General features: G+C 44.6%; 1 protein-coding gene across 1 annotated transcript in view; it reads right to left on the bottom strand.

Annotated features, from left to right (window-relative positions):
* The window catches only part of LOC309562021 (receptor-type tyrosine-protein phosphatase T-like), a gene marked incomplete at its 3' end in the record, with an annotated part of 106,741 nt that overhangs the window by 19,607 nt on the left and 60,013 nt on the right, over positions 1-27,121 (bottom strand). Inside the window, exons 3-5 of the mRNA XM_082266119.1 lie at positions 24,103-24,366; positions 12,907-13,004; positions 2,447-2,636 (exon numbers count right to left, since the gene is read on the bottom strand). Coding sequence (XP_082122245.1) covers positions 2,447-2,636; positions 12,907-13,004; positions 24,103-24,366 — 552 coding nt within the window. The remainder of the gene's footprint in view (positions 1-2,446; positions 2,637-12,906; positions 13,005-24,102; positions 24,367-27,121) is intronic.

The following is a 27,121-nucleotide window of genomic DNA, read 5'->3' as shown; positions in this document are numbered from 1 at the left end:
AAGGTATTATCATCTGCACAGTATTTTGGTTTACTTTGCATGGTGTACTTTATATAGAATATTTTAATGCACTGTTGGAATACATTTTAAATTTATGTATTGATTTTATATATATATTTATTGAGTTTATGGATTATTGATTAAGGTGGACTACTAAGTGTAGCTAACACTCTTCCACACATTGCAAAGCACGACATTTATTCACTTTTCCAGAGCAGGTAGTGCCATATATCAACATCACTTTTTATATACAAAATACGCTATTGTCTAACACAAATTATCCACACTGCCTACAGTGTGGCAACTAAATTTACCTATCAAAACAAAACTAAAGCTAACCTATCTAATCCCTAGCACCAACCTAGGAGGGTGCTACATCTATATTGCTCATCTTTGTTGATATCACTTTGTACTTGGAAAGATTTCTCTCTCTGTCTACATACTGTAACTCCAGCTTTCCCTTCAGTCTTGCACAGTTGTATTGGCTCCTCTCCTGGACTGAAATGACTTTCTCTGCTTTCACTGCACACTGCGAAATGCTCACAATGTGCATTAGAAGCTGCAGCAAGCCAGGTAGAGGTTGCCTCATTTTCCACATTGAGGACATCCGGCATCATGTAGTGCTTACCTCCCCAGCCCGACTGCCTCATCCCATTCATTTGTTGGATTTCCTGGGGCAGGTTCATGCAAATGCAGTCTGCCTAGGAACATCCACTCCTCTAGACTGATATCCACCTCTCAAGGCATTTTGATATTTGTATAACTCCTCCCAAGAGCCAGCCCACTGTTTGCATCAGGACTGAGAGCTCTTGAGAGGAGTAGTAAGGCAGAAAGCTATGTACAGCCTCTAGCTTCTCCCATCAGCCATGATCTGACTCTCTTGCATAAAGAAGCCAATAGACCCAGTGATGACATTGCTTTATCTATCTAAAATAAGGCATGTAATGGAATTGTAAAGGTTTTTATTAAAAATTAATTAGCATGTTGATGGAGGGGGGACCAGGGAATGCAACTGCAGCACCCTCCTAGGTGCATCATTTTTGGGTTTCCCTGCTTACCAGGGGAACTGTCAGACACATTTTGTACTCTCTGCCTAAAAGGGAGCAATGATCCATTGATAGGGTCTGCTCAGTGTGATCAGATGCTGCTCATGCTGTCTGCCTGTTTCACAACGGTCCAATAGGATGGGGTATATTGGACAGAGGGAGGAAACCTGACAAATGGAAGCATGGGTGTAGATACAGCCCTGGCCATTGGCAGAGGAAAGTGACTCAAGGCATGCTGGGTGACTGTATTTATTCCAAGAGAGCACGTGTGCATGGGGTCTTCGGCTGGAGAACAGGGTGCCAGAAGGAGCGGGGTGCTGCCCCTCTTTATAGGCTTCCAGGCGGCCTCAGGTGGAAAACCTGAGGGCTGGAGTTACAAAAGCTGCAACCCAGATGTCCTGCAGAGCTGACTGAGAGGGGGATATACCTGGAAGGATGTGTTCCTGGCTACTGTGAATACAGATTCACATCTAGGGGCCCGTTCGGTGAGGGACATCCCTTCAAGCTAGTGAAGTCAGAGGACAGGTGCCAGCCAAAGAGGATACTGGTTAGTGTCCTGAAGAGTCAGTGTTCATTGAGTCTGCTGCCAGAGCGAGCAAAGGACTTTTCCTTTCATACAAATGCTGTATGGTTCAGCAGAGGGTCTGCTTTTTAGTTCAATCAAGTGTGGCCAAGTGATTCTTGTCCTCCTCTGTGCATAGGTAAAGTTGAAGTATCCCACTAATCCATTCTCCTATCCAAAATCTACCAATAAATACAAAAAAACAAATCCCCTAGACTGGTCATTGGATAACGAGTGGATGAGTGTGAACCAGGCTGTGTGAAAATACCAAAGCAACTGGCTGCAGGATAATCAGAGGGAGATTCAGGGAGATCTATACTCAGCGACCCCTACGGGGACAGTGCTACACAACATATAAGTAGATTAAACATTAGCTTTAATAATATCCATAATAAATCCATGTCCAATCTCCCCTTCTGAAGTCTGATAGCGGATATCTCTGGTGCTGTGACCATCACCTCAGCCTTTTCTCCAGCTCTTCTCCAGACACATTGTGATATTTTATAAAATGTTTTCTCACAACTTTCTCCCCAAATTCTCACATTTTTCAAATTGAATCCGCTTAGAAATATAAAATGTGTAAAAGCTTTGACATTCTTGTGTGAAAACATTTATAAACAGCATTGTCTATGGTTTGAATCATCCATAAAGAAAAGGTCTCCTCAATAAATGTGACTTTCCATGGCACCTATACCCTATAGCTGATGATTATGTCTCTGCAGCAGATTGGTGTCAGAGGTGAACCTTCCATTGTGAAACAAGATTAAACATTCCACTGCTTAAAATGTAAAAATAATAATGTTTCTGCCTAATTTCCCATGTCTCCCAGTGTACTCACCTCCAATATCAGTCTCAATGTTCTGGGTTGTGACCTCCCTGGCTCCGCCTGATATGAATCCTCGGAGGGTGATGGTGTAGTTGGTCCCATACTGGAGGGGGATTTTATATTCTGTCACATTGGATGGAAACTGGAGAGATTCATCCACAGAAAAGGACACATTGTATTCCCTCCAGGCCGAGATATTCATCTACAAGGAATCATTTCACATGGATTATATTTTATGTGACTCATTTTATCACCAAGAGAATAAGCAAGTAAATAGTAAAATTTGATTCCTTAGTCAGCTGAAATGAAATCTCTAAGGATTTAAGGTCAGTTTTTTAAGTCTATACATTTTTAAATGTTGGTAACATTTAATAAGGAATGCGTGCTTGACACAGGATAACTCATGATGTTTTAGAAATGCAAAGAAGCCTTTCTCAACCAGGGTTCCTCCAGATGTTGCCAAGGATTTATTTAGCAGTGGTGGATTAAACTTCCACTTGTTGGTGCCAGAAACTGCAGAACCAGCAGCATGGGACTAGCAGAGCTTCTCCTCTGAATTTGCAGATAAGTAACCACTAACACCATTGATTATGATAGCTGTATGTAAACGTGGGCATTCTTTCCACTCTTTAGTTATTGAAATTCTTTCAAATCAATAAACATAAAACACATAAGAATATACAAAATATATACATAATTGCACAAAAAAAGAAAACAAACAGAGAAAATTCTGCTCTCTAACAAAAGATAAAATTATAACAAAAGCAAAAATCTTATAAATGAAGATATCATTACTGGGGGGGGGGGGAGATACATTTTACTAAGACTCACTCCACTGCTACACCAGACATCAAACCTGTGAGGTCAAGAAGACAAACCCTCCCCCGTCATGCACTGAGCCCTTCTTCAAAAAGAAGATACTAACCTACAAAAGAGAGTGAAAAGCATAAGAAAAGAGCACCTCACCCAGAGATGGACATTTCATCAAAGGCAGGCCTATTATTTCTTCACGCCCTTATCCAGATCACCTGAGGCTCCCTCATACACCACCACTTCATCAGGGAGGACTTTCTTGCGGAGAGAAACCTGGCACTGTGCATTCCACGTGAAGTAACAAACACCTATACTAACTAAAAAAAGTATATTCAAATCAAAATCCCAGTGAGTCAGGAATGCCCTTTACACCCATTCCACATAACTCTTGTGATAATCAAAGGGGATACACAAAACAGATATGATCCCCTGAATTATGATGACTCGGAGGAAGAAGATAGATACCCAAATACGAGAGGTCCTCCTCAAACTCCAATCAGCTCCAAACCACGTGGTTTTTTAGGCCAGGGACCAGGGAAAGGCAAAAGAAAAAAAACCAGCAGGGGCTGCAGGGGGGGGGGCAGAGCCCGGGAAAAAGGAAAAAATAGACACCCCTGGAATTTTTAATTTGAGCGGAGTTATTCTTACTGAATCAGAGAAACAAACTCTGAATAAGGGACTGAAATATGCCCCGAAGAAACCGCTCAATAAATTCCAGACTTTTGTAGATGTTCATAAATTCATACGGAAATTGAACGTTAAATGACATTTCTTATGCAACGCAAAAGAGAGAAATTATGTGTCTTACAACCCAGCACCTTGCATCCCTATCAACCTCAGCAGTGGCGGAGCCAGAGGGTTAGCTGGGGTGGCAATTGACACCCCAGAAGAAGCCCTTGCCACCCCTGTTGCCACCCCAATCCTGGGCGGGGGTGGGCGGGTAGCGGGAGAATCACAGGGGATCGCCATATGGCCGGGAGCTGCGGAGGGAGGCGGATGGAGAGCAGGGAAGACTGGACTCTGTCTCCTGCTACTTACACAGCCAGTGGTGTTGGCAGGGGAGGGGGGTGGCTGAACGGGGTTTCAGCCCCGAGTGTGCCCCCAAAAAGCCCCAGTTCTCGTGTGGATCTGTGAAGTTATTTGCCCCGAGTGTATCCAGTATGCCATTGCTCCTCCTTCCTTCCTTCGGCTCTCAGCTACAGCGCTGCAGCCAGAAGAAGACGGAGGGGGGTGGAGGCGGAGCCAATGCTAGGCGGCAAGGAGAGGCATTTGAAATCCTCCTCCTCTCGTCATGTGACAGCAGAAGAGGTTCTCGGAGCGGAGGAGGATTTCAAATGCCTCTCCTTGCCGCCTAGCATTGGCTCCGCCTCCACCCCCCTCCGTCTTCTTCTGGCTGCAGCGCTGCTCTGAGAGCCGAAGGAAGAAGAATGTGAGTGCCCGAGGGGGGGGGGGGGGAAGAATGTGAGTGCCCGAGGGGGGGGGGGGAGAAGAATGTGAGAGCCCGAGGGGGGGAGAAGAATGTGAGTGCCCAAGGGGGGGGAGAAGAATGTGAGAGCCCGAGGGGGGGGAAGAATGTGAGTGCCCAAGGGGGGGAGAAGAATGTGAGTGCCCAAGGGGGGGGGGAGAAGAATGTGAGAGCCCGAGGGGGGGGGAGAAGAATGTGAGAGCCCAAGGGGGGGGAGAAGAATGTGAGTGCCGAGGGGGGGGAGAAGAATGTGAGTGCCTAAGGGGGGGGGAAGAATGTGAGAGCCCGAGGGGGGGGGGAAGAATGTGAGTACCCAAGGGGGGGGAGAAGAATGTGAGAGCCCGAGGGGGGGAGAAGAATGTGAGAGCCCGAGGGGGGGGAGAAGAATGTGAGTGCCCAAGGGGGGGGAAGAATGTGAGAGCCCGAGGGGGGGGAAAAGAATGTGAGTGCCCAAGGGCCCAAGGGGGGGGGAGAAGAATGTGAGAGCCCGAGGGGGGGGAGAAGAATGTGAGTGCCCAAGGGGGGGGAGAAGAATGTGAGTGCCCGTGGGGGGGAAGAATGTGAGTGCCCGACGGGGGGGGGGAGAAGAATGTGAGAGCCCGAGGGGGGGGGAGAAGAATGTGAGTGCCCAAGGGGGGGGGGGAGAAGAATGTGAGTGCCCGTGGGGGGGAAGAATGTGAGTGCCCGACGGGGGGGGGAGAAGAATGTGAGAGCCTGAGGGGGGGGAGAAGAATGTGAGTGCCCGAGGGGGGGGGAGAAGAATGTGAGTGCCCAAGGGGGGGGGAGAAGAATGTGAGTGCCCGAGGGGGGGGGAGAAGAATGTGAGTGCCCAAGGGGGGGGGAGAAGAATGTGAGTGCCCGAGGGGGGGGAGAAGAATGTGAGAGCCTGAGGGGGGGAAAGAAGAATGTGAGTGCCCGAGGGGGGGGTAGAAGAAGAATGTGAGTGTCCGAGGGGGGGGAGAAGAATGTGAGTGCCCGAGGGGGAGGGGAAAGAAGAATGTGAGTGCCACTGCCCAAGGGGGGGGTGGAAGAAGAATGTGAGTGCCCGAGGGGGGGTGGAAGAAGAATGTGAGTGCCCGAGGGGGGGGGGGGGTGGAAGAAGAATGTGAGTGCCCGAGGGGGGGGGGTGGAAGAAGAATGTGAGTGCCTGAGGGGGGGGGGAGGGAGGACAAACCCCTTGCCATTAGCCACAAGACAAACCCCTTGCCATTAGCCGAGGAGGAGGCGGAAGGACTCGTGGAGACGCGCCGCCGGTCACCGGGACTGAGAAGAAGCCGTCCGCTGCCGCTCCAGGTAGGTAAGGGGGCACGCATGCTGATCTCTGCATTGGGGGCATGTATGCTGGTCACTGCATTGGGGGCATGTATGCTGATCTCTGTATTGAAGGGGGCATACACGCTGGTCTCTGCATTGAAGGGGGCATACACACTGATCTCTGCATTGAAGGGGGCATGTACGCTGGTCACTGCATTGAAGGGGGCATGTATGCTGATCTCTGCATTGAAGAGGGCATACACGCTGGTCTCTGCATTGAAGGGGGCATACACGCTGATCTCTGCATTGAAGGGGGCATGTACGCTGATCTCTGCATTGAAGGGGGCATGTATGCTGGTCACTGCATTGAAGGGGGCATGTACACTGGTCACTGCATTGAAGGGGGCATGTACGCTGGTCACTGCATTGAAGGGGGCATGTACGCTGGTCACTGCATTGAAAGGGGGCATGTACGCTTGTCACTGCATTGAAAGGGGGCACGCTGGTCTCTCTGCATTGAAAGGGGGCACGCTGGTCTCTCTGCATTGAAAGGGGGCACACTATACCTTAATTACTGAAGACCCCTTTCTCACTTTTGCAACCTCAAAGTCACGTAATTTTTTACAGCGTTTTTTGCTGCAAAGCAATGCCTATTACATTTTTCTGTTTGCGCCCCCCTAAAATTTTTGAGCACCAGCCGCCACTGTCCCCAATATACCTAGAATAATATGCACATATTAATCTGCAAGTGTTCACAGATATGTATAGGTCAGAGTGTTTAATTGACAAAGAATGATGTGCCATAGAACTGCTGATGTTGATGTATTTTTCTTGTCTGTATCTAATAAATGCATACTTTACACCCCCCCTTTCCAGTACCCCCCAGAGCTCTTCAGCCCCCCCCCCCCCCCACCAGTGCTCTTTAGTCCCCCCTCCCCCAGGGCTCTTCAGCTCCCCACAGTGCTTTACAGCTCCCCCCTATTTTCATAAATTTAGGCTAATATGTATTCTGCCACATATTTTTTGTAAAAGTGTATTTTGATTGGTTTGCAAAAAAGTTATTACATCTACAAACTATGGAACTTTTTATATTTAATTGTTTTTACTAGTAATGGCAGCGATTATTAGAGGGACTGCGACATTGCGGTGGACAAATCTGACACTAAATGACACTTTATATATTGACCCCCCAAAATAATACCTTGCCACCCCTTTGCCACCCCTGTTTTAAAACTCTAGCTCCGCCACTGAACCTCAGAAATGCCTCCTTGTTCAATCCAGGAGGCAATCCGAGCAATCATGTTAAGATTTTCAAAGAAGTGGTACTAAAGAGTTAGAGGAAAAAGAAGTCACATTTAAACCCCAAAGGGATCTATCCAAAGGGATCAAGACTTTATGTGAAAATAAGAACTTGATCATTCGTCCAGCGGATAAAGGGGGGGGGGGGGACAGTACTCTTGAAAAAAGAGGATTACCTAGAAGAGATGGAGAACCTCTCAGATCGTGAGACATATGAAGTTCTTCATAAAGATCCCACCTCCATGTATAAGAGGAAACTAGAAAAGATTGTAAGAAGAGGTTTTGAAGAAGGTATTATTAGTGAAAAAGAGAAACAATTTTTGGTTCCGCTTGCCCCACGAATACCGATTATTTATTACCTCCCCAAAGTCCACAAGAATCTAACCAAACCGCCTGGTAGACACTCCTGCATACTTAAAAGATACCTCCCAATTTATGTCGGAATGCCGATAGTGAGCGGAATAGATTCTGTGACGTCGAGAATTGGGAAATATGTTGATTTTTTTCTGCAGCCCCTGGTAAAAGACACTCCTGCATACTTAAAAGATACCTCCCAATGCATACATGAAATAACTTCATTGGAAGTAGAGGGGAATGCCCTACTGGTCACTGCGGATATTACATCCTTATACACGGTCATTCCACATGATCTAGGGTATGAAGCAGTAAGTGTGTTCCTGGACCATGCTTATGAGATTCCTCTTGAGCAGAGGAGGTTTGTTCTAGAATTGTTAACATTCGGAATGGAACACAACAACTTTTACTTTGGCAACCAATTCTTCCTGCAACGTAAAGGTGTGGCGATGGGGGCTAAATTTGCCCCCAGTCTCGCCAACCTTTTCATGGCACTGTGGGAGGATAGGAACATTTTTTCAGAAAAGACTCAGGAGCTGTTTTTTTGGCGTCGTTACATAGACGACGCACTCTTCATTTGGAGGGGCAATGAAGAGAGCTTACATCAATTCCTGCAGAATCTCAACTATAATAGCTGGGGAATATGATTCACATATTCGTGGAGTACATCCTCGGTCAATTACTTAGATCTAGTTATCTCTAGAAAAGGGAATCGCTTTGTGACCAGCGCATATCAGAAACCTACAGACAAAAATGGCTTCATCTCCTTAGACAGCTGCCATCACCCTCTATGGCTAAAATCAATACCTAAAGGGCAATTCAGGAGAATAAGGAGAAATTGCTCTGAAACCACTGATTACCACACGCAAGTTGATACCTTGAAAAAGCGTTTTGAAGAAAAGGGATATGACCCTACCATGTTGGAAAAAGATATCCGAGAACTGGAGGATTGTAGACAAACAGAATTGGTTATTCCCCGGAACAATGAAATGCCAAGGAAAAAGTTTGATTTTGCGTTCGTTACACAATTCTCCAGTAACTACAGGTGGATGAACTATGTCTTCCACAAACACTGAGGTATATTACAACAGCACAAAGTTCTGGGCCCAGTCCTTCCTACAGGACCACAAATGATATTTAGGAAGGCCCAAAACCTGAAGGAGATCATAGCTCGTACACCTGTGGATTAAACGCTCACTCCAGCTCTCTTTCCCAACTTGAGGGGCTATTTTCCCTGTAGGAATTGCAATTTATGTCAGAATGCCAAAACCATTAAAACCAATTCCTTCACATCAACAGTAACAGGAGAGAAATTCCCCATAAAGTATTTCACCACCTGTCATACAAAAGGTGTAGTCTATCTAGTTATGTGTAGCTGTAAAAAGCAATATGTGGGTAGAACTATAAGGACAGCCAACATTAGAATATGTGAACACCTAGCCAACATCCGGAAGGGTTTCCCTGGTCACAGTTTGTCCCAACATTTCCTGACACATCACCATAAAAACCATTTGGATTTAGAAGTGATTGTGATAGAAAAGTATACTCCCCATTGGCGTGGAAGCAACCTTAAGAGATCTATCTCCAGAAGAGAGACCTTTTGGATATACAAACTCAGAAGCTCCCGCCCCTTCGGACATAATGTTGAATGGGACATTAATTCATTCATCAACAACAGTTGAATGAATCTCAGATGCATATGTCCCATCCATTAGATATCCTCCCATCTTCTGATCAACCCCAGTTCCTGTTTATATTTCTTGCATACTTTAGACCCATGTGTCTTAGTGTTTTAACAGATACATATTTTTATCTTAAAATTTTGTGGAATTTTATCCTAAGAGTTTTATTTTAACAATATATATATTATATGTCATATGACATTTTATCGGTTTTTATAGTGGATATATTAAGCTATTTGTTTCAAGTATCCAATATTTTAAATTGTGATGTGAGACACTTGTCTACATTAATATTTAAATGCAGGATATCTCCTTCTTTTTAATCTTTGATGTATACCAGTCATTATAGATCTGGGAGAGAGTGCTGATGCAACTTCCGGTGGAAGCGTTCAATATATAAACGATAATCTCCAGAATTAGTATTTTCTAATTACGGATTTATAGTACTTGTTTTAGTACCATTCGATGTAGATCACCTAAGCTTAATCAGTGATTTATATGAAGATTACAAGTTAAAAGATGACTTCCTTGTTTATAGTGAATGGAGGTACATCCTTTGCAGACACCAGGAGTGTGCCCGGCACTTCCAGACTTAAGGGCGGAGATGACGATGCGTGCCATCTCCTGTCTCCGTTGACATCCGCTTCAGGAGGAAACGCGTCAGAGAGGAGTGCCGCATCGTCATCACCCATCGCCGCGGACCGCACTGCAGGCGGCCGCGGTCACCCTCTCTTCGGTCCAGTCACGAGGCTTGATTTTATACGACCCATGTAAGTGCACCCTGTAATTTTTTAATAAATAGTAAGAAGGTACTGCACTATTGTCTGGTCTCTATTTTATGAGATACCGTGGGGACATATTGACTGACTCCAGAGGGGAATTATCCAGACTGAGGTTGCCCAGGATAGAAGACGCTGACCACTCAGGAGAGCTTACGATTAGCCCTATACCATCCTATATCCGGTAAGAGGCTCATCCTCTCATTTGAGTGGTGCTCTTTAGCTTCCTTCCACATCTAAGCACCTTTTCCTCATCTGGACTTCTCTTATACGCCCTTAATTTCTACTTTCTGGTAAGGGGCCAGTCCTTAACCTGGTGGTGGGATCACCTACACTTGAAGTTGCTGTGGAATTTCACCTGAATATCTTTATATCTGCTACAGATTTTGTTTTGGACTTTATGCACCCCAGTTTATGTTTGTTTCACTTTTATTGCAGTGGCATTTGGACTTTTACACTGTTGATTGACTCACTGTATTTTGTTCTTTGTGACATATCAGAGTACTCATCAGTTTATTCACCATATGTTTACCTAATTGTTGCACCATATTGCATTTGTTCACCTCAACCTGATTGGTTGACACTTATAAGTTTAGCGCACCTGCTTTTTTTTATATCAGATGCCCAGAACCCTCCCTACCTTTTTGTACACCTCTATCTTGAAGGGACACTGGAGCAAAAAGTATTCCATAGACTTCACTTTACGAACACACTTCACTCTATGACAATCCTGATCATCCACAGGGCAATGCTTCAGGTTCCCTCTCACATAGAGCCTTTTCATGGAAAGTGAGCCAGGCTTGATCCCTAAACCTCAAACAGATTCTCTCCAAATTATTTAAACACAACCCCTCCCTCATTACCGAGCCTGAGCATTTTTTCCACTGAATACCACTGTACAATAAATTCTTGCCATTGACCACCAACTCAGGGGGGACATCTCTCATTGACCACCAATGTGGAGTAGTTAAGGTACCAAGATTTATTTGTGCTACTGAGCTCTCTAAAACAGCAGAATTGTTCTTCAGGAGGCAAGGAGAAACTGGAAACTCGTGAAATGAAGTCAATTGCTCTACCTATTGAATGACTATTAACATAATTTCTTTATCTATGATATTCCCCATTTATAATAAATGAACAAGTAAATGTGTGAAAGACCTTTATAGATGCCATTTAAGGCATCTGTTCAGGGGAACTCTAAAACACTTTATTTATAGATGCAGCGGTATGAATAACACTGCCAGGCAGGTAAAAGGCTACAACCACTTACAGCTGCTCAGTTGTCATTGTCACATTGGTGGCCAATCTCACAATGTCATGGTTTACTATTGGGTTTCCAAGGCTGGGTTGCTCCTGGACAATGCTGGAAGGCTGGGGACGATTGCTGGAGGATTCTCAGCAATGTTGTACAAATAGCTGTTTGATGGGACTTTTCAGTGAGGAGAAGTCTGCTGACCAGCAATGGAAGTCATGGGGAGAACCTTCTGTCTGGAATGGACAAGGTTTTGCTCCAGATTTGATAACAGTGGCTTCATCTATGTGTATTGATTGGTCTATATGATCCATGGTGTACATTTTCACTCCCATGAGGAAAAGACCTATTGGTTGACTAGAGAGTGTTGGTGGTCCACATTGATGGATTATTTGTAGATCAGTGGAATATATAAATGTTTAATGTCTCATTGTGTTGTTTACCCTCTGTGCTTACAGATGGGATTTCTTTATTCCTGATATGTTGTTAGGCTGAGGAATTAAGGATTTATATGGTTGCTGCCTTATCTATTTTCATTTTTGAAAAGCATTAGTGTACATTTGCCAAAAGATAAAGTTACCCTCATTGTCTTCCTCCACCCAGCCTCTATAAAAATTGCATTTTTTTTTCGGGGAATAAGTATATTTTTTATCACTATATCTTTCTTGCTTAGTTAAAGATGATGTCACCTCATTCCCACCCTCCTGCCACCTCCTGAGAGAGCGTCACACATTCCATGATGCTCCTTGTACCCTTTGATCATGTGCAGTGGGGTGCCGTATTTGAGTCATCAGGAAGTGACACCTGGCTTCTGAACCCAAGATGGCAGCATTGAAGATCAGAATCCCTGAGAAGAACTGGCTGCAGGGAAATCAGCACTGGACTTCCTGGGCTGGTAAGTATCAATTTGTTAAAAATCAGCAGCTACAGTATTTGTAGATGATGACTTTCTTTTTTCACACACATTGCTGAGGGCCTTCTTTAATAAACTTCCTAATGCTCGTGTAGGCAAAAGTCCATTGTTTACAGAGCTCAGTAGTTAAAGCTGAAATAAACTGACACAAATAATAAGTCAGAGCAGTGACTCCTCCCCCCAAATAGCTTCACCAGGGATTTCAATCAGAGATATGGGGGGGTTTCCTAAAACTGGAGAGTGCAAATATGGCGCAGCTCTGCACAGAAATCAATGAGCTTCCAGGTTTTATTGTCAGAGCTTAATTGAACAAGCTGAAGTTAGAAGCTGATTGGCTGCCATGCACAGCTGCACCAGATTCTGAGTGCTCCAGCTTTAGTAAATCTCCCCCATACTGTCTGAATAAGACAGCCAGTGCTGCGTTCTCTGTTCTGGAATTCTGTGTCATGGATGAATCCTGTATTATATGTTTATGTGTAATTATTTTATATTACCTTAAAATAAATCTTAAACATCATTTATAGAACACATTTACTAACAAAACGTCAAATAAAGTTAACACATCCATTACTTTTATGAGTCAATTAGTCTTAAACATGTAAACAGCAACTGCTAAATATAGAACTGAGCATAAAATATACAGAATGTAGGATTATCCTACCCGGAATCCGGTGATTTCTCCCCATTTCTCAGACATTTTCCATCTAATTGCGTTATCTTCCATTGATGGAACTTTCATTATTTCAGGTTGACCAGGCACTGCATGGAAAATAATAAATGTTACAGATTCCAATCAGAGTAAACTGTCTGTACACACAGAGGTCAGAGCGTCCAATCCCCCTGCACTCATCTACAGAACTGGAATATGGAGATATTATACAGAGAAAGACACGCATATGCTTGTGGGGTTTTTTTTGTTTGTTTTTTTCTCCAAAAAGCTTTATATTAACATACAGAAAAATACACAGCTATAGGGAAACTGAATTACATTGCTCACTGCCTATGCCTTCTTCTATTCCTTCTATTCCACCACACCCTACTCCTATTCCACCATACCCACTCCTATTCCTTCTATTCCACCACACCCCACTCCTATTCCTTCTATTCCACCACACCCCACTCCTATTCCACCAGACCCCAATCCCATTTCTTCTATTCCCCCAGACCCCACTCCTGATCTTTCTATTCCACCAGACTTCACTCCTATTCCTTCTATTCTACCAGACTCTACTCCTATTCACTACACCCCACTCCGATTTCTTCTATTCCACCACACCCCACTTCTATTCCCTATATTCTACCAGACTCCACTCCTATTCCTTCTATTCCACCAGACTCCACTCCTATTCCTTCTATTCCACCAGACCCCACTCCTATTCCTTCTATTCCACCAGACTCCACTCCTATTCCTTCTATTCCACCAGACCCCACTCCTATTCCTTCTATTCCACCACACTCCTCTCCTATTCCTTCTATTCCACTACACCCCACTCCTATTCCTTCTATTCCACCATATTCCTCTCCTATTCCTTCTATTCCACCAGACTCCACTCTTATTCCTTCTATTTCACCAGACCCCACTCCTATTCCTTCTATTCCACCAGACACCACTCCTTTTCCTTCTATTCCACTAGACCTCACTCCTTTTCCTTCTATTCCACCAGACCCCACTCCTTTTCCTTCTATTCCGCTAGACCCCACTCCTTTTCCTTCTTTTCCACCACACCCCACTCCTATTCCTTTTATTCCACCATATTCCTCTCCTATTCCTTCTATTCTACTAGACCCCAGCAGAAGCCTGGCTAACAAGATGGGAGAGCTGGAGCTGCTGATGTTTGAGGAGGACTTAGATTTTGTGGGGATAACTGAGACTTGGTTTGACAGCTCTCATGACTGGATGGCGACCATTCAGGGGTATTCCCTTTATCGCAGGGATAGAGAAGGTAAAAAAAGGGGGGGGGTATGTCTGTATATTAAGAACAGTATACAGGTAAATATGAGGGATGATATTAATAATGGAGCTATGGACGAGGCAGAATCCCTATGGGTAGAACTTCAAAGGGAAGGCACTGTGGGGAAGGTAATATTGGGCATATGCTATAGGCCCCCCAACCTGAGGGAGGAGGGGGAGGCGGACCTCCTTTTACAGATAGGATTGGCAGCAAGGATGGGAAATGTCATTATAACGGGGGACTTTAATTATCCAGATATAGACTGGGCAGGTGGAACCACGCATTCAGCCAAGGCTCGGCAGTTCATAAATGTTTTGCAGGACAATTTCATGGGTCAGATGGTGAATGCACCGACAAGAAACAATGTGGTACTTGACCTACTGATTACCAACAATACAGACCTGCTCACGGATATAGAAATACGGGGCAACTTAGGAAACAGTGACCATAGGTCAATAAGTTTCAGTATTAATTATAGTAATAGTAAACACAAGGGCAATATAAGGACACTGAATTTCAAAAGAGCCAATTTCACAAAACTGCGCTCTCTGCTAGAAAATATCAAATGGGATAGAACCCTGGGAACAAAGAACATGGAGGAAAAATGGGAGTGCTTCAAAAGCATACTTTTCAAAGGAATTGACCAGTGTATTCCAAAGGGAAATAAATTTAAAAGAGCACAACTAAACCCTGGGTGGCTAAACTCCAACATAAAAAATGCATATTAATGCTAAAGGAAAGGCCTTCAAAAAATACAAGACTGAGGGGTCATTGGCAGCATTCAAGTATTACAAAAAGTATATTAAGAAATGTAAAGACGAAATCAGGGTGGCTAAAATAGAACACGAGAGACATATAGCGGAAGAGAGTAAAAAGAACCCCAAGAAATTCTTTAAGTATATAAACAGTAAGAAAGCGAGGCCAGATCACATTGGCCCCATAAAAGACGATAAGGGAGTTTTGGCCACAGAGGACAGGGAAAAGGCGGTAGTGTTAAATAATTTCTTCTCTTCAGTCTTCACAAAAGAATCGGGGGGCTACACTAACCCAGCTTGTAAGGCTAAACTAAACAACACACCTCAGGAAATACCGCCATGGCTAACAGAAGATAGACTTAGAACTAAACTAGAGAAACTTAACATAAATAAATCCCCGGGACCGGATGGCTTGCACCCGAGGTTTCTTAAAGAGCTCAGCCAGGTGATTGCCAGACCATTATTCTTGATCTTTAAGGAGAGTTTACAGACGGGTATGGTGCCAGCTGATTGGAAAAAAAGCCAACGTGGTACCAATATTTAAAAAGGGGCCGAGATATATCCCGGGTAACTATAGGCCGGTCAGCCTAACATCAGTAGTCTGCAAGATTTTGGAGGGGATGTTAAGGGACCACATACAAGACTTTAGTAATGAAAACGGTATTATTAGTAGTAATCAGCATGGATTCATGAAAAATCGTTCTTGCCAAACCAATCTATTAACCTTCTATGATGAAGTGAGCTGCCACCTAGATAAAGGTAAGTCTGTGGATGTGGTGTACCTGGACTTCGCAAAGGCCTTTGACACCGTTCCCCACAAACGCTTACTGTTCAAACTAAGGAAGGTAGGTATGGACCATAAGGTGAGTACCTGGATAGAGAACTGGCTTCAGGGGAAGTTGCAAAGGGTGGTGATTAATGGGGAGTACTCAGATTGGGCGGGTGTGGAAAGTGGGGTCCCCCAGGGTTCTGTCCTGGGGCCAATCCTGTTTAATTTATTCATAAATGATCTAGAGGAGGGGATATCTAGTACAATCTCAGTATTTGTGGATGATACTAAACTAAGCATGCCAATATCTTCTGGGCAGGATGTGGAAACCTTACAAGCGGATCTGAACAAAACAATGGGGTGGGCAACTAAATGTAAAGTAATGCACCTGGGTGCCAGAAACCAGAAAGCAAGCTACTCACTAGGGGGGGAACCTCTGGGTGAGTCTAAGATGGAAAAGGACCTGGGGGTACTGGTAGACAACAGGCTTGGCAGTGGCATGCAATGCCAAGCCGCTGCAAGCAAAGCCAACAGAATACTGGGATGTATAAAAAGGGGATTCACTCCAGAAATAAAGATATTATTCTTCCACTCTACAAGACTCTGGTCCGGCCACATCTGGAGTATGCTGTCCAGTTCTGGGCACCGGTCCTCAGGAAGGATGTGCTGGAACTGGAGAAAGTCCAGAGAAGGGCAACAAAAATAATTAGGGGAATGGAGGGCATCAGCTATGAGGAAAGACTACAAGCACTGAACTTATTCTCTCTGGAGAAGAGACGATTGAGGGGGGATATGATATCAATGTACAAATACTGTACTGGCAACCCTAGCATATGGAAAAACCTATTCAGAGAAAGGAAATACAATAAGACACATGGCCAGTCCACTCACTAAAACTAGAGGAAAGGCGGTTTAACCTTAAAATACGCAGAGGGTTCTTCACTGTCAGAGCAGTAAGGATGTGGAATTCTCTTCCACAAGTAGTCGTATCAGCAGGGAGCATTGATAGTTTCAAAAAACTATTAGATGGGCACCTTAAAGACCACAACATAGAGGGATATACAATGTACGCTTAACAGCAAACACACACACACATCATAGGTTGAACTGGATGGACTGGTGTCTTTTTTCAACCTCACTAACTATGTAACCTCACTCCTATTCCTTCTATTCCACCAGACCCTGCTCCTTTTCCTTCTATTCCACATGACCTCACTCCTTTTCCTTCTATTCCACCAGACCCTGCTCCTTTTCCTTCTATTTCACCAGACCTCACTCCTTTTCCTTCTATTCCGCCAAATCCCCACTCCATTTCCTTCTATTCCACCAGATCCTACTTCTATTCCTTCTATTCCACCAGACCTCACTCCTTTTCCTTCTATTCTGCCAAATCCCCACTCCATTTCCTTCTATTCCACCAGACCCCACTCCTATTCTTTTTATTCTTCCAGACCTCACTCCTAATCCTTCTATTCCACCAGACCCCATTCCTTTTCCTTCTATTCTACCAGACCCTGCTCCTATTCCTTCTATTCCATCAGACCTAAATCCCATTCCTTCTGTTCCACCAGTTCCCACTCCTATTCCTTCTATTTCACCACACCCCACTCCTATTCCTTGTATTCCTCCAGTCCTCACTCCTATTCCACCAACCCCATTCCTATTCCTCCTATTCCACCAGACCCCACTCCTAGTCCTTCTATTGTACCAGACTACACTCCTAGTCCTTCTATTCCACCACACCCCACTCCTATTCCTTATATTACACCAGACCCCACTCCTATTCCTTCTATTCCACCAGACCCCGCTCCTATTCCTTCTATTCCACCAGACTCCACTCCTATTCCTTCTATTCCACCAGACACTACTCCTTTTCCTTCTACTCCACCAGACTTCACTCCTTTTCCTTCTATTCCACCAGATCCGGCTCCTATTCTTTCTATACCACCAGACTCCACTCCTATTCCACCAGACGCTGCTCTTTTTCCTTCCATTCCACCTGATCCCCACCCCAATTCCCTCTATTCCACCAGACCCGCTTCCAGACCCGCTTCTATTCCTTCTGTTCCACCAGACCCCCCTCCTATCCCTTCTATTGCACCACACCCCACTCCTATTATTTTTATTCTTCCAGACATCACTCCTAATCCTTCCATTCCACCAGATCCCACTTCTATTCCTTCTATTCCACCAGACCCCACTCCTATTACTTTTATTCCACCAGACCCAGCTCCTATTCCTTCTATTCCACCAGACTCCACTCCTATTCCTTCTATTCCACCAGACCCTGCTCCTATTCCTTCTATTCCATCAGATCCCCACTCCAAATTCTTATATTCCACCAGACCCCGCCTTTATTCCTTCTATTCCACCAGACCCAACTCCTATTCCTTCTGTTCCACCACACCCCACTTCTATTCTTTTTATTCTAATAGACCTCACTCCTAATCTTTCTATTCCACTAGACCTCACTCCTATTCCTTCTATTCCACCAGACCTAACTCCTATTCCTTCTATTCCACCAGACCTAACTCCTATTCCTTCTATTCCACCAGTTCCCACTTCTATTCCTTCTATTCCAACACACCACACTCTTATTCCTTCTATTCTACCAGTCCCCACTCCTATTCCTTCTATTCCAGCTGACCCCACTCTTATTCCTTCTATTCCACCAGTCCCCACTCCTATTCCACCAGACCCCATTCCTATTCCTTCTATTCCACCAGACTCCACTCCTATTCCTTCTATTCTACCAGACCCCACTCCTATTCCTTCTATTCTACCAGACTCCACTCCTATTCCTTCTATTCCCCCAGACTCCACTCCTTTTATTTCTATTCCACCAGACCTCACTCTTATTCCTTCTGATTCACCAGAGCTGGCACCTATTCCTTCTATTTCAACAGATTCCACTCCTATTCCTTCTATTCCACCAGACCCTGCTCCTATTCCTTCTATTCCACCAAATCCCAAATCCAATTTCTTCTATTCCCCCAGACCCCGCTTCTATTCCTTCTATTCCACCAGACCTCACTCCTATTCCTTCTATTCCACCACACCCCACTCCTATTCTTTTTATTCCACCAGACCTCACTCCTTTTCCTTCTATTCCACCACACCCCACTCCTATTATTTTTATTCCACCAGACCTCACTCCTATTCCTTCTATTCCACCACACCCCACTCCTATTCTTTTTATTCTACCAGACCTCACTCCTTTTCCTTCTATTCCACCAGACCTCACTCCTATTCCTTCTATTCCACTAGACCTCACTCCTATTTCTTCTATTCCACTAGTTCCCACTCCTTTTCCTTCTATTCCACCACACCCCACTCCTATTCCTTGTATTTCACCAGCCCCCACTCCTATTCCAACAGACCCCACTCCGATTCCTTGTATTCCACCAGTCCCCACTCCTATTCCACCAGACCCCATTCCTATTCCTTCTTTTCCACCACACCCCACTCCTATTCTTTTTATTCTACCAGATCCCACTCATATTCCTTTTATTTCACAAGGCCCCACTTCTATTCTTTTTATTCTACTAGACCCTACGCCTATTCCTTCTATTCCACCAGACCCTACTCCTATTCCTTCTATTCCACCAGAACCCACTCCTATTCCTTCTATTCCACCAGAACCCACTCCTATTCCACCAGATCCTGCTCCTATTCCTTCTATTCAATTAATTTTTTTATTTTATTCTACCAGACCTCACTCATATTCCCTTTATTCCACCAGACCCCAATCCTATTCCCAGTGCGACCCACTGTAGGGCCGGCTCTGTTTCCGGGGCTCAGCTTGCCCACCTGTTGGTGCCGGCAGGTGGAGGGGAGGAAGAGAGCAGACATGTGACCCGGAAAGCGACCTCTATGACATAATTTCTAGGTCGGCCTCTCAGTGTACCCGGCTAACTTAGCCGCGAAGGAATGTATTGCAATGCGATGTGCATTGCAATACATCCATTGGAGCCCAAAGCAGACATGGGGGTATTTTAGAACCTGCATGTCTCATTAAAGACAACCGGTCACTTAAAAATCATCACAAAAAAATGCTAAGTAAAAAAAATAAAATCAATCCCAAGCACATAAAGTCACCCCCCCCCCCCCCAAAAAAAAAAAAAAAGTTTTGAGGCCCCCCCCTCACCCCCATACATACACACGTACATACATAAAATGCATGAATTGGGGGAGCCTACATGTGAAAACGTTGATTGTGTTACATGCTACATACCGCCATGCATGCCAGAGTGAGAATAATAATTCTAACACAAGACTTCCTCCGTAACATTAAACTGATGACTTATAGGGGGCTTTTAAAGCATCACCAATAGCAAATAAAGGGTACTGAAGATTGTCATCATTTTACGGATGCATGCAAATTTAAGGTTTGACATGTTGGGTATCTATTTACTTGGTGCAACCTCATCTTTTATATTATACCAAAAACTTGGGTAGTTTATTGCGTTCGTTTACCCTAAAATTCTCTTTATTGTGTTTTTTCTGAAATTTGCGGTAATACCGTGTGACATAAAAAATTGGAACTACCACTATTTTATTCTCCAGGGTGTCTGCTTTCAGAAAATATATCATGTTTGGGGGTTTTGTGTAATCTTCAGGCCTAAAATTATTATTTAAACGCGTAGGCAAAAAAAAATGCAAAAATTGCACTGGCAGTGGAAGGGTTAAGCATTATTTTGCATGAGTATTAATCACAGTATATGAGGACATTCATGGATATGAATTTTGGTGATGAATTAGGTAAATATTGCATTCAACCACTTCAATATCGGGCACTTTTACCACTTCCTGCCCAGGCCAATTTTCAGCGCTGTTGCACTTTGAATGACAATTGTGTGGTCATGCCACACTGTACCCACATTTTTATCATTTTTTTACACAACTAGAGCTTTCTTTTGGTGGTATTTAATCACCACTGGGTTTTTTTTTTTTTGCTAAATAAACAAAAAAAAAAAGAAGACTGAACATTTTCTTAATTTCTGTTATACAATTTTGCAAATAAATACTGTATTTATCGGCGTATAACACGCACTGATGTATAGCACACACCTCAAATTTAGGAGGGAAATTTTAGGAAAAAAGCTTAAATTTGAAAAAACAGCATTGAACTCAGAACCTTTATTTTTAAATCAAATGCAGTCTTACCAGTGCCTGTGAATGCAGCCTCGCCAACGCAGTGTCCACCAATGCAGCCTCACCAGCGCAGTGTCCATCAACGCAGCCTCGCCAGCGCAGTGTCCACCAATGCAGCCTTGCCAGTGCAGTGTCCATCAACGCAGCCTCGCCAGCGCAGTGTCCCCCAATGCAGCCTTGCCAGCGTAGTGTCCCCTAATGCAGCCTCGCCAATGCAGTGTCCCCTAATGCAGCCTTGCCAGCGCAGTGTCCCCTAATGCAGCCTTGCCAGCGCAGTGTCCCCTAATGCAGCCTCGCCAACGCAGTGTCCCCTAATGCAGCCTCGCCAACGTAGTGTCCCCTAATGCAGCCTTGCCAGCGCAGTGTCCCCTAATTCAGCCTCGCCAACGCAGTGTCCCCTAATGCAGCCTCGCCAACGTAGTGTCCCCTAATGCAGCCTTGCCAGCGCAGTGTCCCCTAATTCAGCCTCGCCAGTGCAGTGTCCCCTAATGCAGCCTCGCCAGTGCAGTGTCCATTAATGCAGCCTTGCCAGCGCAGTGTCCCCTAATGCAGCCTCGCCAACGCAGTGTCCCCTAATGCAGCCTCGCCAGTGCAGTGTCCATTAATGCAGCCTTGCCAGCGCAGTGTCCCCTAATGCAGCCTTGCCAGCACAGTGCCCCCTAATTCAACCTCGCCAGTGCCGTGTCCATTAATGCAGCCTCGCCAACGCAGTGTCCCCCAATGCAGCCTTGCCAGCGCAGTGTCCCCCAATGCAGCCTCGCCAACGCAGTGTCCTCCAATGCAGCCTTGCCAACGCAGTGTCCCCTAATGCAGCTTCACTAGCGCAGTGTCCCCTAATGCAGCCTCGCCAGCGTAGTGTCCCCTAATGCAGCCTCACCAGCGCAGTGTCCCCCAATGCAGCCTCGCCAGCGCAGTGTCCCCTAATTCAGCCTCGCCAGTGCAGTGTCCCCCAATGCAGCCTCGTCAGCGCAGTGTCCCCTAATGCAGCCTCGCCAGCGCAGTGTCCCCTAATGCAGCCTCACCAGCGCAGTGTCCCCTAATGCAGCCTCGCCAGCGCAGTGTCCCCTAATTCAGCCTCACCACCGCAGTGTCCCTTAAGGCAGCGTCACCAGCGCAGTGTCCCCTAATGCAGCCTCGCCCGCGCAGTGTCCCCTAATGCAGCCTCGCCAGCCCAGTGTCCCCCAATGCAGCCTCGCCAGCGCAGTGTCCATCAATGATCAATGCAGGGCAAAGCAACAGCAGCAGTGATATACCGGTAATTTAAAAAGAAAAAGGCCGCGCTGAGAGGCAGAGGGGGGCGGGCCGGACCGAGGAGAATCGAGGACGAGCGGCCGCTGTCATTAGAAGTCCCGCCTCCTATGATAGACATCACAGGTCCCGCGTCCCGGCATTGGACCACTGTGCTGTCTATCATAGGAGGCGGGACTTCCTATGACAGCAACCGCTCGTCCTTCCTTCAACTCGGTCGGCCTGCCCCCCCTCCTCTGCCTCTCAGCACTTGCCTGGACTGTTTTTTTTTTTTTTTAATAGATCGGCGTATAACACGCCCTGGTGTTTTGCCCTCCATTTTTAGGAGGAAAAAGTGCGTGTTATACGCCGATAAATATGGTAATTGTTCTTTAGAAATTTAGGCCAAAATCTATTCTGCTAAATTTCTTTGAAAACAACCCAAATCACTGTATATTATTTAGTCTGTAGGAAAGTTATAGAGTCCTCAAACTATGGAATATACAGTATCTCACAAAAGTAAGTACACCCCTCACATTTTTGTAAATATTTTATTCTATCTTTTCATGTGACAACACTGAAGAAATGACACTTTGCTACAATGTAAAGTAGTGAGTGTACAGCTTGTATAACAGTGTAAATTTGCTGTCCCCTCAAAATAACTCAACACACAGCCATTAATCTCTAAACCGCTAGCAACAAAAGTGAGTACACCCCTAAGTCGCCGATCCGACATACAGAGACCACGGTCTGGTGGGAAGAGATGCCGGGAGCCTCCTATCGGTTCCGGGTTGAGCCGCAGAATGTACCGCAGCGCGAGGAGAGGTGTGTGACATCACTGGGGACCTAGACACGACACAACGTATTTCTGAGCATGCGCTGCGTTGCATTCTGCGGCTCAACCTGGAACTGATAGGAGGCTGCTGGCATCTCCTCCCACCAGATCGTGGTCTCTGTATGTCGGATCGGCATACATGGACATTTCACCTGGAGGAGATCTGTTTCCACTTATTGATGAGCCTGATTTTACCATCCCTTGTGAGTTGCTAATTACTATTGCTATATCTTGCTAATAAAGGTATACACTAAAGCCCCGTACACACGATCAGATTATCGAAAGATCTGTCGTCCGTTTTTTGTGGCATGCTACTCTGATGTGGAAAGTGAAAAGGTTTTTTTCATACGAATTTTCCCGTACGACAGAATTCTACTTCAGAAGTGATGTCAAGTGTTGGATTGCTTTCTATGTTTTCTTTCTCTGAGCATGCCTAGTCTTGCTCTTAAGATTTTATTCCGTGGAAATCTGTACTAATGAGATGTAAATCGGACGTTGTATTACGGACAACAAAAATTTTATAGCCTGCACATCAGGATTTTGTCAGCCGAAAAGTCGGAGTCGGCTGTCGAAAGCACCATACTAACAATCTGAAAATCGGCAGATCGGTCGTCGGACAAAATTTCCCCTCCGAATTTCTTATCGTGTGTACGGGGCTTTAAACTGAATACACACTATACAACTTTTGTTGGTAGATTCCCTTTAGATTTACCTTCAACTATGTAGTGCAAGGGCCTGACTGATTGCATACAAATTTAAAGTGTTTAGGTCTGACCTCATATTATATGGTTTTGGTAAATCTAAATAAAATTGTATAGTGTGTATCCAGCTTTAGAGGCGCTTTTCTGTTTTTTAGATATACATGGAGGCTGCCATTCCTGACATTTCCTTCTGAAATACCAGTTGCCTGGCTGTCAAGTTGGCCTACATAAACCTGGATTGAGCATTTAACCAGTATTTGACCACTTTGTTCCTGGTCAGTCATTTTAGAAAAGAAATCCAGAGACAGCCAGGAAATGAGTATTTTCAGAAGAGAATGGCAGCCTCTCTAATCCCTCCAGTACTGGTTTCCTGTCAGACAAATAATAAATGACGGGCTGAGTATTCTGTGTGGTGTTTGCTGATATGAGAACAGACAATACTTGTAGAAGAACCATTAACTCACCTTCGTCCTTTGTCATGATAACTTCGCTGTTCAGATTGTACGTTTCCCGGTCTATATAAAGCCTGGTGTGTATTCTATACTGAGAGGACGGCTGTAGATCGGTGAATGTCACACTTCTATCAGATGAATATTTACATGATCCACCATAATCTGGCTCAGGACAGCATCGCACAGTAATTATGATGATATGAGGACATGGAGGAGTGCAGGAGATCCGGGCGCTGATACTGGTTGCGGTGACTCTCCAATCTGTAAATGTGATTCCTGATAAAGACAAGATGGAGACATGAAACTCTCAGAGATGATTTATAATAGAGAGAAGATATCCGCTCTCCATTATATTCAGCAATATTTCTCAGTACCGGGATCTGTATTTTGCAGCCCATTCATAAAACTGATCCTGAGGAAGTTCATGGAGTTCTTCCTGTTATCACAGCATAGAGCTCTGTGATTGGTGGAGAGCCTAACAAAGTCACATGACTGGACTCTCCTCTTCCAGCTTCTTTTTTTTTCTACCCCATTTATGTTGAGCTCTCCCAAAGCCAATGCACATTTGTAAAGTACACCGCAGTACAAACGTACCTCCACTTCTACATGGAGCTCAGTGTCAGTGTTGGTGTCAGAGGAAGATCTTTCTGTGTATGGACAATGTGCAGTCAGTGCTGGATAATGGGAGATCCCCCGCTCTCCTTATTCAATAGAACACTTCCCAAGGCTTTGTGTAGATGTGATCCTATAGACTTCTATGGGAGAAAAGGAGTTTATGACACACAAAAAACCCATCCACACCGACCCGGCGGAGTGGATTTACTCAGTGCCATCTCAAGAGCATATAGGCCCTCGGGGCACTGCAGTGCACTGGGGCCCCGCCTACACCATAACCCACGGGAATAATGATGCAAATTATAGATAAGGCGATAGTTATTGGTACAGCAGTGCCAGGCTAATGACAGCTTCCAAGTTGGGTGGCTGGGTCCGGTGATCACACAGATGGGAGTCAGACTCGACTGTCCTGTGTGTGCCTTTTCCATTGGAGGTGGACAGACATTCCTGTAGTTGTGGGCTCCTCCTCCACAGCCCAAGTGGCTTGACAGCAGCGCAGGGCCAACAGGCGCTTGCCACCTACTAAGTTTGGCGGCGGATGCACACGGGAATCAGGACCAATGCTTTGCTGGGGCTGGGTCACTGGGCAAGTGGGGTCCCCCGGGCATGCCCATTCAGTAAGATGGCCCTGGATTTACTGCAAGAAACAGACTGTGCACATTGGAAGTGCAGGGGCACATTTTCCCACAGCTTAGTAAATGAGGTGAAGCTCTGCTGACTTCCAACATCCAACCATATGCAAGCAAAAATGCATTTTTTTTTTTCTTGTACCTGATTGGATGTTCTTTATGAGGTGAAGCTTTACCACCTTACCCACTTCAGCTCCGGAAGATTTACCCCCCTTTGTGACCAGGCCATTTTTTGCGATTCGGCAATGCGTTACATTAACTGACAATTGTATGCAATGCTGTACCCAAATAAAATTTATGTCCTTTTTTCCCCCCACAAACAGAGCTTTCTTTTGGTGGTATTTGATCACCGCTGCGGTTTTTATTTTTTGCGATATAAACAAAAAAGGAGCGACAATTCTGAAAAAAAAAAAAAAAACAATATTTTTCACTTTCTGCTTTTTAACATTCCCAATAAAAAAAAACTTAAATCAAATTCTTTCATCGTTTTAGGCCAATTTGTTTTCTGCTACATATTTTTAGAAAAAAAAAAAAATCCCAATAAGTGTATATTGATTGGTTTGCACAAAAGGTATCGCATCTACAAACTAGGGGAAAGATTTATGTAATTTTTATTTATTTTTATTTTTTTACTAGTAATGGCGGCGATCTGCGATTTTTAGCAGGACTGCGACATTGCGGCCGACAGATCGGACCCCGAACTGACATTTTTGACACTTTTGGGGGGACCAGTGACATTACTACAGTAATCAGTGCTAAAAATATGCACTGTCACTGTACTAATGACACTGGCAGGGAAGGGGTTAACACCAGGGGAGATCAAAGGGTTAAATGTATCCCTAGGGGGTGCTTTCTAACTGTGTGGGGGATGGGCTTGCTGATTGAATACAGAGACCTGTGTTCCTAAATAAGAGGAACCCTGTGTTCCTTATTGACAGAACATCGGTCTGCCGTGTTTATCAGTTATTGCAGAATATATATCAGATAGTGCAGTATATATATTTTTTTGCTTATTCTATTTTTTATTTTTTTGCAGCATCAGGTTCTGTTGCTGCAATATTAGTACTCCCCCCTTCTTTTTCGCAGACGCTAGTGCATCCTTCTGCTTCAGTAGAGATTTTCTTTTTTTTGTGCAGCAGCGCTAATAACATAATTGCTGATCCCCTTGTGCATCTAAGGCACTATTCCTTCTGTAGAAGAATGTAATAAATACTAAAACTAAAATGTTCAGCACTAATTACATACAGCAGCGCTCAATATGTAATAGCGTATTATAGATCATACAGTCCTCATAAAGAGTGTCTGTTTAAAGCCAAAACAGATATTCCATGTATTATTGGTACTCCCAGTGTTTAATGTTTATGATCCGGCATTCACCTTCACCACACCATCAGTGACCCCTTAAGAATGGGCACTCACCAGAGATAACATGGTCATACGCCTGTAAGCATTGGTTGCTTGAACCACTTAAATTGTTTTTTAAACCACTATTAACCCCTACTGTACTGGATCTATTTGTCGCATTTGTAGTTCTATTTTGTGCTGGGTTTGTGTTTAGAAAGTATCTCTTCATATTAACTTTTCTAATATATTTCTGTATGTCCATGTAGACATTAAACTTGTTCACCGGTTTCCTTATACCACATTTTAAACCAGCATTCAAAATATTTATTTCTTTCCGATTTAGTTCGATTCCTGCCAGATTGTAGATGCCTTTTATTCCATTTCGCGTCTTCTTTTTCTGGACCCTTCGTCCTCCTCTACATCCTCTGTACGTTGGTAGCCCA

Source organism: Pelophylax lessonae (genome assembly GCF_965119305.1).
Source record: "Pelophylax lessonae genome assembly, chromosome: 1".
Classification (NCBI taxonomy): Eukaryota; Metazoa; Chordata; class Amphibia; order Anura; family Ranidae; genus Pelophylax; species Pelophylax lessonae.
This window is presented reverse-complemented; position numbering and strand designations above follow the sequence as displayed.